The sequence below is a fragment of the Dermochelys coriacea genome, chromosome 16 (assembly GCF_009764565.3).
Source record: "Dermochelys coriacea isolate rDerCor1 chromosome 16, rDerCor1.pri.v4, whole genome shotgun sequence".
Classification (NCBI taxonomy): Eukaryota; Metazoa; Chordata; order Testudines; family Dermochelyidae; genus Dermochelys; species Dermochelys coriacea.
Window position 1 is genome coordinate 3,177,489 of NC_050083.1, and position 16,993 is coordinate 3,194,481.

Below are 16,993 nucleotides of genomic sequence, written 5' to 3' on the forward strand. Positions count from 1 at the left end.
ATTTAAAATAACTAATATAGGATGGTCGTGAGTCTGTGACCTTGAGCTAGCGTGATGACACCTCATAAGGTGCTCTGCCCTGACTGAGACACAGTAGGGTTGGAAACCTATGTCATTTTTACAAAGCCATTTTTTAGTTTTAAATGTATAGTGGGCATCAGTCTTAATGTTAGTTATAACTCTCTATCAACCTTACACTGTAACTAGATCAATGGCATTATCCAGTTTAATAAGCTGGGTTTCCAAGCGGTGGCAAAATATAACCCTAGTTTTACTCCTAGGTAAAGCACAAAGTGACTAAAATGAAGTCAGCACAGAATCATCTCATCTAGATTAAAGTAGCACAGAAATGTTACAGAAGTCCTGTTGTGCCTTATTTTTATTTGGAAAGACATTAGCAATAGTAGCACATTTTGGGCCTGGCCAGAAATACATGATACCGCCTCTAAAGTTCCATCAAAAACTGACATTTTCACAGCTCTAGCATGATCTGCTGCACAGATTCTTCACAAGGAAGTGTCCCTGGCCTTTTAAACTCACATTAACCGTGTATTTACTTTATGGAAGTTGGACAAAATGTAAGACATTGGCTGCCCAACCTCTGGGCTGGCAAAAGTTATACTGACTCACTGGGAAAAAAAGCAAGAGAATCTTAGTACAACATATGGTCACTCTATACACTAGTCAGGAGATGAGCATATTCCAGTTGTTGGAGGAGGGCTCTATTTAGCAGTAATAGGGCTATAGGAAAGCCAGTCAACATTTTTTGTTTCTCTGATTAAAACTGGCCCACTCCTTGCCCCAAACCAAACTAGTCACACATAATTGTGAGACAACTTAATTTTCTGTTTTTGACTAAGATATTGATTTTTTTTAAAAAAAATATTGAAATTGGATTCAGGATTGTTAGCAAGCATTTTTGGCAAACAAAGTTGTTATATAACAATCTAAATGGCAACACAGTCCTGCTTTCATGCTTGGCTCACTCACCCCCCCAAAGCTGCAGTAGAGGAGGAGATAGGTGGAAAACTGCAGTATCCCAAAATCCACCCCTTGGGGTGCAGTGTGGCAACAGCAGTAGCAAACCCTCAGGTCCGATCACACACCACTGGGCACCATTGCCAGCCCAGTGGACCATGGTGAAGTTAGCACAGCATCTGATCTCAGGAACAGAGCACCCACGGAGCCACAGCAGCTCATCCTGCCCTGCGCAGCTCCTCTCGGATGAGATGGATCGCTGCCTGCCCGGGGGAGAGACACGCTCCCCAGCTAGAGTGACCAGATGTCCTGATTTTATAGGGCCAGTCCCGATATTTGGGGCTTTGTCTTATATATACCCCCACCTAGGGTGACCAGACAGCAAGTGTGAGAAATCAGGACAGGGGGTGGAGAGTAATAGGAGCCTATATAAGAAAAAGACCCCAAAATTGGGACTGTCCCTATAAAAGTGGGACATCTGGTCATCCTACCCCAACCCCCATCCTGATTTTTCACACATGCTATCTGGCCCAGCCAGCTGCGTGTGACCCATCCCAATCCTGGCTGGCTGCCGAGGAAGTGAGTTACTTTCACTTTCATTCCTCAGCAGGCAGCCCCCCCCCATCCAATTCAGCCCTGCCGGAGGGGAAGGGGGAGAGGGGGGTGCTCCGTGGGGGGGGGGGAAGAATGAACGGTATGGGGGGCAGCAAAGGATACTGCAGCTGCTGAGCCTGCCTCACCTCATGCCGGGGGAGAGAGTCACACTCATAGGTGAGTTCCTCCTCCCCCCCCAGCAGCCAACCTCCTCCCTCAGACAGTGCTGTATTCGGCTGTCTCTAGGACCCAGCAGCCCTGCTCTTACATGCCCCACTGCTTCCTGGCTGTCTGGACTCCCAGCACAGTGGTGCCCTAGGCAGAGGGGTCCCCTATGCGGCTGCCTATGGCTAAGGACGGCCCTGGGGGCAGGGCTGTGCTATGCACACCAGGCTGCACCGAGCACTTTAGCAGGCACAGGACAAATCTCCAATAACAGTGACTCTGAGTGGCCCTCGGCTGGCTCCTGAGTGCAACATGGGGATCCCTCCTGTCACCCCCTCCAGGCCCCATTGCTGGGGTTGATTTCCCACAATGCCCTGCAATCTGGCTCAGCAGCATAGGCGCTTGCAGTGCCCAGGGCATGATAATGGAGTCCTTGTTTGTAACCACTGGAGCCTATGGCAGCTGCTGCTGTGCTGGTGCATAGCACCATGGGTCAGCCTGAACTCACCTGTGATTGGCTGAGGATGGACACCTGGACTTTCAACGGGAGAGAGGTGCCTTACCTGTGTGGGCACTTTGGAAAATCCTGGTGGGCACCTGCCTGCATGATTAGATGCCTAAAAACCTTAGTAAACAAGGCCCCATCAAATTAATACACAGTGATGTCCCCAGTGACTGAGAGATGCAGGGGTTGGAGCCTCTGCAGTGATGTGAGCTCACCTGGCTTTTACTTCTGTTGGATACATGTTCAGACACAAACAATGATGTCTAAAGCCTCACATTATGCAGGGAAGCACTGCTCCCGGAAGCCTGGGGCCAAGTGCAGGTTGGTGTACAATCACAGAATATCAGGGTTGGAAGGGACCTCAGGAGGTCATCCAGTCCAACCCCCTGCTCAAAGCAGGACCAATCCTCCTGGCAGGAGGGCCAGGGTCCGGCACACTGGAACACAGAGCGCTCCTGGTAGCAGACAGGAGGATGGATGGTCTTGTGGCAAAGGGGCTAGTTTGGGTCTCAGGACAATGGGCTCAGTCTTGTTCATGCCGCAGACTCATTGTGTGTGCTTTGGGGAGCCACTGAACCACTCTTTGTCTCAGACCCCCATCTGCAAAATAGGGGCAATAAATTCTGGCCTTTCTGTGCTTCAGCTTCCTAGCTTTGTGGGCAGGCGCTGTGCATCTGTGTGGGTGGCTGAGTTATGCAGCAGTCTCAATAGTAGCAAATGGAGCCAGGAAACACACCATGTTCTGCAGAAGGTATCTCTGTGCCCAAGGAGAAGCTGCCCTTGATGGCAGGACAAATAGGGGAGCTGGGGAGCAGTGATTGGGAACTCCCTGAGCCAGCAGTGAGCCATGGAATCCCAACATGCAGCAGCCCAGGGCTGTGTTGGGATGGAGTGGGGCTGGGGAATCCCAGAGCTACAGTGGGCTGGGCAGTGATGAGAGAGGAAGCGTAGCCTGGGTACCTAGCCAGTGTGAGTTGTATCTGTTAGGTGAACTGGCTCCACAAGGGGCCAGGACGAAGCTCCATTGCTTATAGGTGGTGCTGGCCCTAGCAAAGGTGCTGCATGACCCAGCTCATAAGGGTGGGCTGGGTCAGTGCTCCTCATCCTTTTCCAGGCTGGCATTCCCTGCTACAGCGCAGAGCTGGTGTACAGCCTCCTTCCAAAGATGGAGTTAGGGTTTACAGAACAAAGGAGAAGGGATGGTTTGGACTTATTCTGACCCTAAAAATTGCTGCAAACATCTGGCACAAACTTTAACCCAATGTTTTATTTGACTGGGGGCTGGCCCGGAGTGAGTAGGTTACTGGGTCCTTGCTCCACACTTCAAAAAGGATGGTAACAAATGGGAAAAGGTTCTGAAAAGAGCTGCAATGATGATTTGTGGTCCGGAAACCTGCCTGACTGTGAGAGGCTAAAGTAGCTCAATCTGTGTGGTTAACCAAGAGGAGGTTAGCGTGTGATGTGACCCCAATGTATAAATCCCCATGGGGGGAGAAGCTTTCTGAGACTAGAGAGCTCTTTAAGCAGTAGACACAGAACAGGATCTAGTGGCTGGAAGCTGAAGCTGGGTAAATTCAAACTACAAATAAGGCAGGTGTTTTACCAGAGGAAGTGATTAACCTTTGAAACAACTCACCTCAGGATGGGGTGGATTCTCCACCCCTTGAAGTCTTTAAACCAAGGTGGGTGTCTCTTTCAGAGAGATCTGCTCTAGCATAACCAGGAATCCCTGGGGGAGATTCTCTGGCCTGTGCTATGCAGGTTAGATGGGATGATCGTCATGATCCCTCCTGGCCTTCATATCTGGGAAAGGGTCAGCCCCAAATATTGTAGTGGAAAACTAGGAGTTTGTGCAAACAGAGGGCTCTTACTGCAAGCCCTTTGCTCCTGTGCTGTTTGTGACAGCCTGATCCTGACCTAGACGAACCCAGACCTCCCCCTGGCAGATGCAATGCTCCTGCTGTATGATAGCAGGCCGTGTTCTGAACAGCAGCTCCTGACGGTGTGCAGCTCTGAGAGCGCATCACATACAGAATAGTCTAGTTACCATCTCTGTGTGCTCGGGCCAGATTCTCATTTCATTCACATGGCTGGAAAGAATGGTGCGTCGCCACTGCAGTCAGTGCAGGGAGGCTGGCTTCGCTTAGGCGGAGCAGAGATGGGGAGCTGGCCTTTGCTATTTAACTTGATGATACATTTGGCCCGGGGCATGGCACCAGTACCCCAGCGTTGTGTGAAGTCAGGTGAGTGAAATGCAATTTGTCAGCTAGATGCTGGGCTGCATCTGCTCCAAGCTCCCCCGCAGACGCACGTTTTCATAGGACAGTTTTACTTCAAAATAAAACCCTCCACCATTTCTCTCTGCAATCCCCCTTGTGCCCTACAAGCCCTCAGGGGCAGGGAGGTGTGTGTGCAAGGAGCCTGCCAGGCGCGGAGGCTGCCAGCCCGTGTCCTATAAACCAGCTCTAGGTTAATTCTGCCAATCAGACTTGACAAGGAGGAGCCCTGCTTTCAGTGCCTGGCACCAGGGCATGAGCACAGTGCTGTGGGAAGATGCCTTGCTTATCTCTTTTCAACCATGTTTCATTTTCTTTCCAGTTATGGAAGCAAAAGGCCTGATGGGAAAAGAGTACAGGACATGCAACTCCTATGTGAAGGTGGGTTCTCTTGCTGCTGCAGGGGCTTTGGGTTCAGCTGGGGATGAGGATGTGACCACTTTGTACCCCTTCTGGTTTTGGGGTGAATTCCTCCAGGCATGCAGCTGGGCTCCCATCTTCTCTCTGTCCCTCTTCTGGGGCTCCACAGAAATTGAGGCAGAACCTTTGCATTGTGCCTGCCCATTTATCCTGAACTCCCCCACTCCCATCCCTGTATTTACCGGCTGCTGAGTAACTTTCCTGCACCAAGAAAAGGAGTACTTGTGGCACCTTAGAGACTAACAAATTTATTAGAGCATAAGCTTTTGTGAGCTACACAAAGCTTTTGTAAGCTACAGCTTACTTCATCGGATGCATTTGGTGGAAAATACAGTGGGGAGATTTATATACACACAGAGAGAACATGAAACAATGGGTTTTATCATACACACTGTAAGGAGAGTGATCACTTAAGATGAGCCATCACCAGCAGCGAAGGGGGGGGGGGGAAGGAGGAAAACCTTTCATGGTGACAAGCAAGGTAGGCCATTTCCAGCAGTTAACAAGAACGTCTGAGGAACGGGGGGGGGAATAACATGGGGAAATAGTTTTACTTCGTGTAATGACTCATCCACTCCCATTCTCTATTCAAGCCTAAGTTAATTTGTATGTAGTTTGCAAATTAATTCCAATTCAGTAATTAATTCCAATTCACCTGTTTCCTGCACCAGGTGAGCTAAGACAGCCAGTCTTCTGCAAGGTGCTGGGTGCATCACTGTGCTAACTGCACCTGGGGGCTATGGCACCCTCTGATAGAGAATTTGTTGTCACAGAGTCATTACTGGCAGAGAACGTGAGAGCTAGAGGGGAAAGCTCTGCCTATGGCTGTCAATGCTCATCATTTTTTGCAAACCAATGCCATCATGCAGACTAAGGAAAGGGATGATAATGGATGGTCAGCATTAGAGAAACTCCAGTAACTGCACTGTAGGGCACAGGGCTGGGCAATCTTGGTTAAATTGATAGCACCTTAGTAGGTCATTTCCATCTCTACTTCCTCTGATTCTAACCAAAAATATGTGTGATGCAATGGACTAAGCGTTCTCCCTCAGCGGGTCTCAGACCTGTGTGTGTGTGTGTCTTTATATGGCCAGAGACTGGCTAGGAATATTTGCGCAAATCAAACACTGGATTCTCTGAATTGCTAAGGAAGAATTTCTCCTTTTCACATTGCCCAAAGGAGCTTTGTAATGTTGTGGCTAGACCTAGTCAGTGCAAAAAAACCTAAAAACCTGGCTAGCACAAACTACATCTTTGAGACTTAGCCATCCATAAAGCTGACTGGTGGGTCTTCTGATGATCTAAGCACTAGACAATTGCTGGGTCTGTAGCGAGTTTGTATTTGCTTAAAGATGGCTAATGTGCTGTTTGTTTCTCTACATCAAGATGTCTGTAGTACCAGATACTGATCGGAAATGCAGGCAAAAAACCAAGACTGTTCCAGACAGCAAAAATCCCATCTTCCATGAGCACTTTCTCTTGTGAGTATGCAGGGTCTGAGGCAGCACTATCCTGTCCTTCCACTGGGTTGTGTTCCAAGTGGGGCATGTGTTCGGAATGGAGCTGGAAGAGAATCTGAACTGTGGCAAATGCTGCCTTAGCTTCTCTTGCCCAAGATCCCCTGTTTACTCTTAGACTATTAGCTTCAATAAACATGCCTCATGCATGATGAGGTTTTGTACCAAAATGAAGAGTGACAGACATTATTTTGCTGTTTCTTGTAGCTGAAATGCCTTGAACTTTTGAACAGAGCTTTGCTGAAGCTCACAAAGCTGTGACTATACAGCATGAAGGCAATACTCCTTTACATTTGGAGTTTCTTATTTGGTAGCTTCTGTGCATCCGTATGGAGTTGGGGAAAACATTCCATTTCCTAAACCCTGAGCCTGCCACGATCTGGTGGATCAGTATGAACAAGGAAGGTAAAAGGATTTCCCAAAGCTCTAGCATGTCCTTGCATGGGAAGGGGGCTGGTGGCTTGCTGCGTTTTGGTGGAGTTCATTATTTCTAGCAGATCTGCCTCCGTTGGATCTCTGTACTCATGAAATATTTAGTCCAGCACAGAGTGATTTATTTAGGAGCATGAATTATAGTGTTTTTGTGGTGTTATTTCTTTAATGTTTAACATGTGTCTGTCCTTAAACACCCAGAGCGGGGTTTCAGCACCAGCCCAGAAGAATTCACCTCCCCTTGCAACAGCTTGTCAATAACAAATGTCTCCTTTGTTTAACCATGCAAGCAGCGTGGCCCTCAAGTTCTTCTTATGTAATAAACATGGATTGGAGCTTGCAGCCCTGTTAATTTTAGTAAATTAGTGCACAATAGCTCATTTGAGAAGAGTGCCATTTATGGCAATTGCTGGGAAGCTTCATGTGGGAATCAGTGGGGCAGGGAGTGGGGGCTAGAGCGTTGATGGACCATTAAAGACACACTAAACCCACCCCTCGGTGTGTGTTCCTGGTGGTGTTGGGTGCTCTCATCCTGTCCTTTCTGGCTTCTGTTACAGCCCGGTTCAAGAAGAAGATGAACAAAAGCGTCTTCTGGTTACAGTCTGGAACCAAAAGAGAAATTCCAGGTAAAGCCACTGCCAGGATGGAGCTGGGGGTGGAATGCCACTGAGCCATCTCTTTAATGAGGTTTGGAAAGGCTGGAGAAGGGATAAAAATACCATCTGTTCTGGCCACTTCCATGTGAGTTCCTTCGGAGCCTCAGTCACGTGGCGTAGCCTGGCATCAGTGGGTGTCAAGTGGTAGAGCAAGGGCATGATGTGGCTATTTGAGCCCCTTTGTGAGGGGTGGGTGAAGTATGTCTGCACACCCGGCCTCTGCTTCTCCCCAGAGGGCACATACTTCTGCTCAGGGTACTCTCTGTCGCACGCTGGGCCCCGAGTGCTGCTGGGAAGCTGTGGATGCTGTCCAGGTGTTCAGCATGGTCTCAGGTCCCTGCATGGCAGCTGTCAGCAAATGCCAGAGTTGTAAATGGCTGGGAGAGCTTTGGTCTCCGAGCAAATTCACTTAGTGCCAAAGCCCGTATGCCAGGTGGGCTCTCCAGGGCCCCTCTGCTGTGCAGGGACGGTTGCCCAGGCACACAGAGCTGCCTCCGTCTCTACAGCAAATGTCCAGCAGGTGTCCAGCCTGGCTCCAGAGGATCGTTGGCTTTTTTAACTAACTAACTAACTAACTAACTAACTAACTAACCTCCAAGCCCCTGCCCCTCTGTGCCAGTCTCATGGCAGAGACATGGCTGTCTGGGGTGGGATTCCAGCCACGGCCATCCTTGGAGTGACACCATGATCGGAATGGAGAAAACGCAGGAGGGGCTGGACCAAAGTGCAGGGTGACCTGTCGAGATCAGTGCAGTGGGGGCTCCTGCTGCCTGCAAAGCCCTGCCCTCAGGGAGAGGACAGAAAGCCCAGAGGGTGCGTGTGTGGGGGAGAGGAGATGTGTAGCTCTGTGTCTCCTTAGCCCTGTGCTAACATCACTCCTGCAGGAGCCAGGCCCTCCTGGCGGAGGGAAGGCATGGGAGCCATGCTGGTGGGGAAGCTGCTCCTGGGTCTCTGGGTTAAGGAGCGTTTAAGGGGAGACACTAACCCTGCTCTCTGAATCCTTCTCCAGACAGAGCCAGCTAATCGGCTGTATGAGTTTTGGTGTGAAGTCGCTCCTGACCCCAGACAAGGTACAGTCCCTTGTGTGTATGGAGCACACATTGGGTTCGGGCCCTTCCTATGTGCCAGATGGGAGGAGGCGATGTCCTCCGATCCGAGGCGCAGTGCTCTTGGCAGAGCCCCGTAGTGAAGCGCCCTAGGACTGGGAGTGAGGGTGCCAGGGCCTCTCCGGGAGGCTGGCAGGAGAGCGGATAGGAAGTGACAGCTGGAGGTTGTTTTCCAGTGGAGAGAGCATTTCCAACAGTGTGGTGAGCACGTACCCAGCTCTGCAGAGGGCAGAGGGAGCTGCTGTCTTTGGTCTGGAGCTGCAGGGAAGGCAGAGGAGTCCTGACAACAACCTCCCTGCCCTGCAGGCGCCTCCTTGCCCTCTCAACCGAGGAGAGCACCATGAGGCTGCTGAGGTGGGGAGCTGAAGGGCCAGGGGAGTGAGAGCATCATGGTGACTCTCTCAGCCAGTGGTGCCTGCTCACGTTGGAGGCACAGGCCATCGTCTGACAGGGACCCCATCTGCTGCTTGCTGGCACTGAGGACAGGCTGCTCTGGCCAAACACCAGTCCAGGTTCAAGGCTGCACAAGGCCGCGCGCCTTTTTTCTGTGAGGCCTGGCTGGGTGGCCCAGCAGCCCCAGGGTGGAGTGCCAGGCTGCACACTGGCCTGTGGCTGGTGAATGCAAGTGCTGCCCATCCTGCCCAGAAAGGGGCTGTGTGCGGCACCCAGGGAGAAGAGATGCTCTGCTTTCCCTTCCTGCATCACCCCAAACCCTGGGCTCCTCCCTACTGTGGCCAGCCTGGGACATCCTGCTGCCTTTGTGCTTCCTGGGGGGCCACATTTCCCATCTGATCTGCAGATCAGTGACTGTTCACCCTGGCCAGACCTGCCCTGCACTGGTGATGGTGGGGAGAGCAATGCCTGTCTCCTCACCTCCTGGAGAACCCAGGAACACTATGACCTGCTCCCTGGGGGTCTGGCCCTTCCCTCTTCCAGCTGGCGAAAGCTCCTTCCCAGCCCTTTGCTGAGGCTGCCGTCTTTGAGCCTTGTCCCAGGCATGTGGAAAGGGCCAGCCCCTCTCACAGGACCTGGAGTCCCTGGACCCTTCTGCCAACGCCCAAGCATGGTTCAGCTAGGGGGTAGACCAGAGATGGTGCTGGTCTTGGCAGTTGACCCACCAGTTCTGGGCAATGGACGCAGCTCAGTGGTCAAGGCTGGTCGTCAGCCTGGGGCCCTGTGGACCATGTGTAGCTGTCGATCAGCTGGGGGAGTGGACGGGGGAGCTGTACTTCAGTGGCTCCCAACTCTCTCATGCTGGGCCCAGCAGGCGCCCTCCTGCTGCCCTCCAGGCTGCTGTGCCATCAGCATGCAGAGGACACTGCTCCACTGGGGCTGGCCCAGGCAGCCTGTTTGCTAGGTGGCATAAGCCATTCTGGACACTGCCTCTGCTTTGTAGCCATGTCTGAGGCCAGGTGTCCAACTGAGGCATTGGTTTAACTCTCTGAAACACAACACAATAACATTTCCACGGTGCATTCTGCTCCTTGGTCCCCAAGGGCTCTGCAGAGGTCAGGGTGTTGAACTTACCACCCATGGAGCCCCATTTTACAGGTGAGGAAAGTGAGGGTGAGAATTCTATTTCCAAGAGTGGCACTGGTTTCGGGTGCCTAGCTGTGGGGAACAGGGAGGGCGAGGGGCAGAGTGAATGTGGCACCGTGGCTAGTCAGAGTGGGGCATCAGTTGTGTGAGTCGCTGGTTCCAGTGAGGTGCTTACAGCAGGGCATGGAAGATGGGGAAAGGAGCCTTCTGAGCCCGGTTGAGGATGCAGCATTGTGCAGACTGGGGAGCATAGGGAGCGGAGCTCCATGGGGCTGGTGTCCCCAGTTGGGAGAGCCCCGTCTCTAGCTAACAGTTAATGTGAAAAGCAGAGTATTGGAACAAGGGGGATAAACCGTCCTGTTTCCATGTTTAACCCAATCCCTAACTAGAGACCAGGCTGCCACCTTCCTGGGAGCAGATTGTCTCCCATCTGCTGCTGTGGGACAGGACACTGGGCTAGACTGGCCTCGGATCTGAGCCATTCCGTGTTCGATCCCCATCCCTGGCTGTCCTTGCTGTTAGCTGCTACGTATCCCTTGGGCTAAGGCATGGCTGCATCAGGGCGTGGTACTGTAGAGTTACTGTGGCGCTTCCCAGCCAGTGATGCCCGTGCTGGCTCTGGTCCTGCTGGTGGGAATGCACTCACACTAATCCTGTTACCAGATGGGGGTAGGTGCCTGCTGCCCCTCTCGGAGCTGCTGCATTTTGTCATTCAGTGTCTTGGAGAAAATACCTGAATGGCTGGACCAGTGCCTGCCTTTCCCATCATTGCCCACTCCATCCACGCCTAGGAGGACAGGGGATTCTGTCAAGCCAGTGCTGCCACCTGTTGTCACTTTCTTGGTAATACAGCATTAAAGTCTACTGGGTTTTTCTTCCTCAAATAAACCAGCAATTCTGCTAAAGTAAATGGCTTCCACAGATCCCCACTTCTGGGTCCTGAGAAACACAGGCAACCCAGAAGCTACCAGACTGGATCAGGCTGAGATCCATCCAGCCCCATGTCCTGTCACTGACAGTGGCCAGCATCAGCAAGGTGCAAGAATCCTGCAAGAGGTGGCTCTGGAATAACTTGACCACAAGGAAAGGCCATCTGAACCCCCTCAGTTAGAGATTGATTCCTGGTGTCAGTGTCCAGGGCTGGGGTTCACACTTCAGACACTTCAGGCATTGAGAAATCCCAAGGGTTCAGAAAAGAGCTACAAGAAGGGTCTGAAGCCTTGTAGCAAGAGACCAAACAAGCTAAATCTATTAAAGAAAGGATCAGAGGTGACTTGATCACAGTCTCTAAGTTCCTGTACAGGGAGAAGATTTCTGAAAGCAGATTTAATCTAGATCTAATGTAGCAGACAAAGGCAGAACAAGATCCAGTGGCTGGAAGCTGAAGCCAGACGAATTCAAACTAGAAGTGAGGTGGGCAGTTTGAACACAGAGGGTACTTCATCACTGGAAAAACCTTGCCAAGGGATATGATGGATTGTACATCTCTTGACATTTTTAAACTAAGACTGGGTATGTCTTTGTGCTCTAGCTCCACTGCAAGGGATGAGTTTGATGCAGGAATTCCTGGGCGAGATTCTCTGGCCTGTGCTACACAAGAGATCAGACTGGATGATCATGTCTGGTCTTAACATCTGTGAATCTATTAATCTGCTTGCTCATGCCTTGAAATATGCTTGCTCATGTCCCCTCTAAAACTCGTGTTTTAGTCTTTAATAGTTACTATTGTGACTCTGATTCTTTGATCCATATCAATGTCCAATCTTTTTTTGAATCTTGTTAGGCTGTGTCAATGAGTTCCACAGGCTAATTGTGACTTCCAAACTGTATGGGTAGAGGCAGGAGGCAGGTGTGCACACACAAATGCACACGTGCACACACACACATTCTGGAGTCACAGAGTCACATCTGGAGGCTGATGCTGTGAACACACAGCTGTCTTTCGTGTGGCTGGCATGAGCTGTCTTCAGGGTTCTGCATGGTAATTCAGGAAACTCAGTGATAGTTTCCTGCCCACTGATTTGAGATTCTTCTTTAACCAAATGCTTTGTCCATTGTGTACGGAATGGCCTGCCCAGCCTGGCCCGCAGCATGCATGGGAGGTGGTGAAAGAGCCCTGACATTGTCCCCCCTGCACTGCTGAAGGCGCTCAGTGTGGATTGCAGATGACCCGTCTGGTGGTAGGGCTAGAATACTGGTCATTTGCTGAGACTGCCAGCATGGGGCACATGCAATGTAGACACATTTCAGCAAAGGACTGGGCTGGAACAACTGGTTAATTTCACGTAGGCCATGCCGCAGCACATTTGGGCAGCGCTTCCTGGTGACAGAGTTGTAGCAGTGACCTAGGCCTGCTCCTCATTCTGACATGGTCCTTTTGCATAACGAGGCTGGAAACCACCTGGGAATACCACTTTCCTACCAGACTCCCTGGATGACAGTGAAGTGGCAAAATACAGTGGCTCCAGGCCCTACCTCCATACCAGCCCCTGATGCTGGCAGCATGGCTAGAGGACAGGGGTGTGTGGCCAGACAGCCTCTGTGCTCCAGCTATTTCCAGCTGCTGGAATGGCCCTTTGGGGCTAAGGGCCGTGGGGAAGCCTTTTCTGAATTACAGCAAGTGAGTCCCTATCTCGGGTTTGCTGTGATAGAGCAAGTGTGCTCTGGAGCTGAGACCTTTCCATGCTAATGGCTGGAGCCCCGCGAATGGCTGAGCACAAGCATTGCATCTGTTCCTGAGTCAGAACAGGTGGAAAATCTGCTCATCCTGTCACCAAACTGCACCTGGGCCCAGCAACCAGCAGGCCGAGGAGGAACAGAGTGGGGAAATATCCCCCAGTGAGGAGAGGGGTCTGAGCAAGGGATGTGGGGCTCTGTCATCCCCACCACAGCTGCCCCCTGTGCCCTCAGTTCCCAGTCTCTTGTCCTGTCCTGTCCTGCCCTGCACCAGCCTGCATCCTGTTCCTCCTTCAGTCTAAGGAATTCCTCCTCCCGTCTCACATGCTCTCCTTCCACGGTGCTTCCTCTGCCTGGGACTCCCTGTGCCAGTGAGCCAGGCAGGCACCCTCCCTTCTGCTGCAGTGCCCAGCTCACGTCACCCCCTAAGCTCAGCCAGCGCAGAGCCCAGTCTGCTCTAGGACACACCCCTGTGCTCGTGCTGGCTTAGCCTCGGGAATCAATGGTGCTGACACCTCTGGCTGCACTGTGGACTCTCCTGCAGGGCCCCAGGGCCACCAAATTTGCTGACACTGGGCTGGGGTGTGCTGGGTGTAGATCGTGCCTTTCATGCCTGCTCTGTGTTCTCCCCAGAGAGGCAGGCACTGCGCAGCCAGCACCCTGCACTCACAGCCTTTGCACAGACACGCTCTTCTGTGGGGCTGGAGTGCAGCTGCCCTGCTGAGCCTGAGCTCCACGGCTCTCACCCCCTCTCTCTGCCCCTAGGAGGTCAGCGGCTGGTACTATCTCCTTGGCGAGGACCTGGGAAGGACCAAGCACCTGAAGGTGGCCACGCGGCGTCTGAAGCAGAGCAGAGGTGGGTCCCCCTCGGCAGCATGCTCTGGGGAGTGTACGTCCCAAGAGCTAGCAGAGCGTGGGAAGGGCATGGGTTCTCATGCCCTGCCTCCTCCCCACTGGCACTGTGTGGAGCCAGGTGTGATGGGTTGGATCACAGAAACCCCCTTGGGGCTGCCAACTGATGTGGCAAGACTACTTCTGCCCCTGCTTTCCCTGCCCTCCCAGCTTGGGACTTCAGTGCCCTGCCTGGTTTGAGCCCGTCCCACTAGCCTGCTGCAAACCCAGATCTAGGTTTGAACCATGTCCCATAACAGCTGTAGGCTTCAACTGAAAGCAGCTTAAGAAGCGTTCCTCTCTTTAACACTCAGATACTCAAATCCCAATGGGGTCCAAACGCCAAATAAATCCATTTTACCCTGTATAAAGCTTATACAGGGTAAACTCCTGAATTGTTTGCCCTCTATAACACAGATAGAGAGATATGCACAGCTGTTTGCCCCCCAGGTATTAATACATATTCTGGGTTAATTAATAAGTAAAAAGTTATTTTATTAAATACAGAAAGCAGGATTTAAGTGGTTCCAAGTAATAACAGACAGAACAAAGTGAATTACCAAGCAAAATAAAATAGAAAACGCAAGTCTATGTCTAATACAGTAAGAAAACTGAATGCAGATAAAAACCTCACCTTCAGAGGAGTTCCAGTAAGCTTCCTTTTATAGACTAGTCTCCTTCTAGTCTGGATCCAGCAATCACTCACACCCCCTGTAGTTACTGTCCTTTGTTCCAGTTTCTTTCGGGTATCCTTGGGGGTGGAGAGGCTATCTCTTGAACCAGCTGAAGACCAAATGGAGTGGTCTCCCAGGGGTTTAAATAGACTTTCTCTTGTGGGTGGATATCCCCTCCTCTCTCCTATGCAAAGTCCATGTCCAAGATGGAGTTCTGGAGTCACCTGGGCAAGTCACATGTCCGTGCATGACTCAGTTTTTACAGGCAGCAGCCATTGTTCACATGCTACCTTGAAAGTCCTCATGTAGACTTCTTATGTAGATTGGAGCCTTTCAAGATCCATTGTCCATCCTATAGCTGGCCTCTGGGTATCCTATGCGGGCCTTCAGGGGAGACTCAAGTAGGAGCCCTGTGGCCTGGTGGCCCCACAGAGCATCCTTGCCTGTGCTGCATGGAGCTGGGCCTGGCTGGCAGCCTCCATGTGCTGCTCTCCAAGCAGTGCTGCCAGTTTACTGCTGGGATGATTTTCCTGCTCCCCAGTAGATGACTTATCACTGGATGTTGGAGACTCGGACCCCAAACTGCCTTTGAGCCAGCCCAGTGTGTGAGCATTGCTGGGCCAAAATCCAGCATTGGCCTTCTCCAGGAAAGGGTAAAAGGGAAACTTCTGCCCCTCCGAAGGCCACCCAGGGTGCAGTTACATTGTGAGTCGGGGATGCGTTGTCCAGTTGGAGGAGACACACACATTAGCTCTCACCAAGCTAGCGTGTGAGAAGTGGGACGGGCTAGCTGCCCTGAGTGTGTGCTTAATGGGGTGACTGGGACAGCCCAGCCTCCCCGCACTGCACAATAAGCTCACAGCCCCAGTACTGCCCTGGCTCTGAGCCCAGCTCCTTCTGAACTGCCCTGCTAGACTGCCTGCAGTGACTCAAGTGTGTGAGCACCAACCTCAGAGCAGACTGGCAGGAAGCAGGCCACAAATCCCCCTGGCTGTGAGTTCCAATGAATTATCATGTGTAAACTCCCCAGCCTAAATGTAGGCTCACAGACAGTCCCCTTGGGTAGTCTGACCTGTTGCACCACCCAGGGGAGCCTGCCTTTGTGATGGATGGTCCCTTACACCACCAATCAGAACAATATTCAGGTTATTCCGAGTCCCAAAGGTCCAGTCACTTACCCAGGTAAGTTGCACCTTAGATCTCACACCAAAGACAAGGCTTGTAGCCAATCCTGTAATAAACTACATACAGATTTATAAATAGGAAAAGGAAAGAAGAGAGCTATTTATGAGGTTAAAAGAGGTAAATGTACATGTACAAGTGAGTTACAATCTTCAATTTCAAGAGGTAATAGAAATTTCTATAATGAGCAAGCTCTAGATGACCTTTAGGGCTAGCCCAGGCTAAGCAGAGTCCAAGCCGCATAGAGATAATCGGTTCCTTCTGTTTATCCCCCTCCTCCCATGTGCTCTGAGCTGCAGATACAGCTGATGGGAGGAACTCACTTGCATGACTCATCTTTGGGGAGAGGGGACAGAGCAGGACAACTAAAGAGTCTTTTGTCCTCTTTAATGTCCCCGCAATAGTCTGTCTGGGGTTAATGGACCTTGCCCGTTGGGCAGGACATAAGTCCTTCTGCTGGAGATTGGCCCTTCACACTAGTCAATGTCTCTCCCTGTCCTCTGATTTACACAGTCACAGGCTCACAATACAAATGCTCGCATATTATCTTACACTAGAAAATACAGACGCTATAAATGAGATGAATGCCGCCAGCAACTCACAAGCATTCGGTAAAGTCTAAACACTAAGCACATTCATATAATCCTAATACCAGTTTTAACAGTCCTAACACTGATTCCAGCTAGGTGTTTGTCTGTGTTCGGTTGAGGCATGGGGACAATGGCATGAGCTGGCACCTGGTCTGCCAGCATCACACACCTGACCCATCACTAATGTTCTCCCGGCCGCCTGGTTCGCAGCAATGCTGGGCTGTTGTGGAGGCAGGAGAATGACCTAGGGATGCGGGAGGCCGCACCCGGCTTGCTGTAGCTAAGGATAGTGCTATGATTTGCAGTCACAGCAGGGACTACATCCATAGGGAGGTGTGACGGGCAGCGTCTCTCTGCACTTGCTCTGAGGGGCAGATTGGGATATTCTGGAAAGTCCCAGGTAAATCTGTTTAGGAGAGGGAGATGCCCTCCGTTGTGCTGTCCCCTGAGGAGCCCTGGAGACACAGATGGCCTGGTTCAGTGAGCCAGCAAGCCCGCAGGAGCTCTGAGACGTCTGAGGAGTAGGCTGGGGGTGTGCGGGGGGTTCATTTACAGATAACCAGGCTGTTTGGCATGGCTCCTCCTAGCTGCTTCCCTTTCTACCAAGGGCGGCCGGTGCACAATGCATATCAGTAGGTGCTGGGGTGGTTCAGTGGGTACTGGGGAGCACCATCTCTCCTCAGCTGGGCCCAGGGAGCATGCAGAGGGGAGTTCCTCTCCTGCACACTTCCCAGGGGCTAAGCAAGGAGAGAATACAGCCCCTTCTCCACCTTTCCATCTGGGACAACCCCA

General features: G+C 51.6%; 1 protein-coding gene across 9 annotated transcripts in view; it reads left to right on the forward strand.

Moving 5' to 3' along the window:
• RGS3 (regulator of G protein signaling 3) overlaps nt 1–16,993 on the forward strand; it is a 230,755-nt gene that overhangs the window by 57,346 nt on the left and 156,416 nt on the right. For 7 of the 9 annotated variants that reach the window (XM_038374581.2, XM_043498553.1, XM_038374582.2 and 4 more), the window contains 5 exons: nt 4,841–4,899; nt 6,325–6,419; nt 7,445–7,513; nt 8,553–8,613; nt 13,630–13,720. In XM_038374581.2, the coding sequence (XP_038230509.1) occupies nt 4,841–4,899; nt 6,325–6,419; nt 7,445–7,513; nt 8,553–8,613; nt 13,630–13,720 (375 nt within the window). Of the gene's footprint in view, nt 1–1,597; nt 1,750–4,840; nt 4,900–6,324; nt 6,420–6,668; nt 6,861–7,444; nt 7,514–8,552; nt 8,614–13,629; nt 13,721–16,993 lie in introns of those variants that run through there. The other 2 variants (XM_038374585.2, XM_038374586.2) reach the window with 2 other exon arrangements.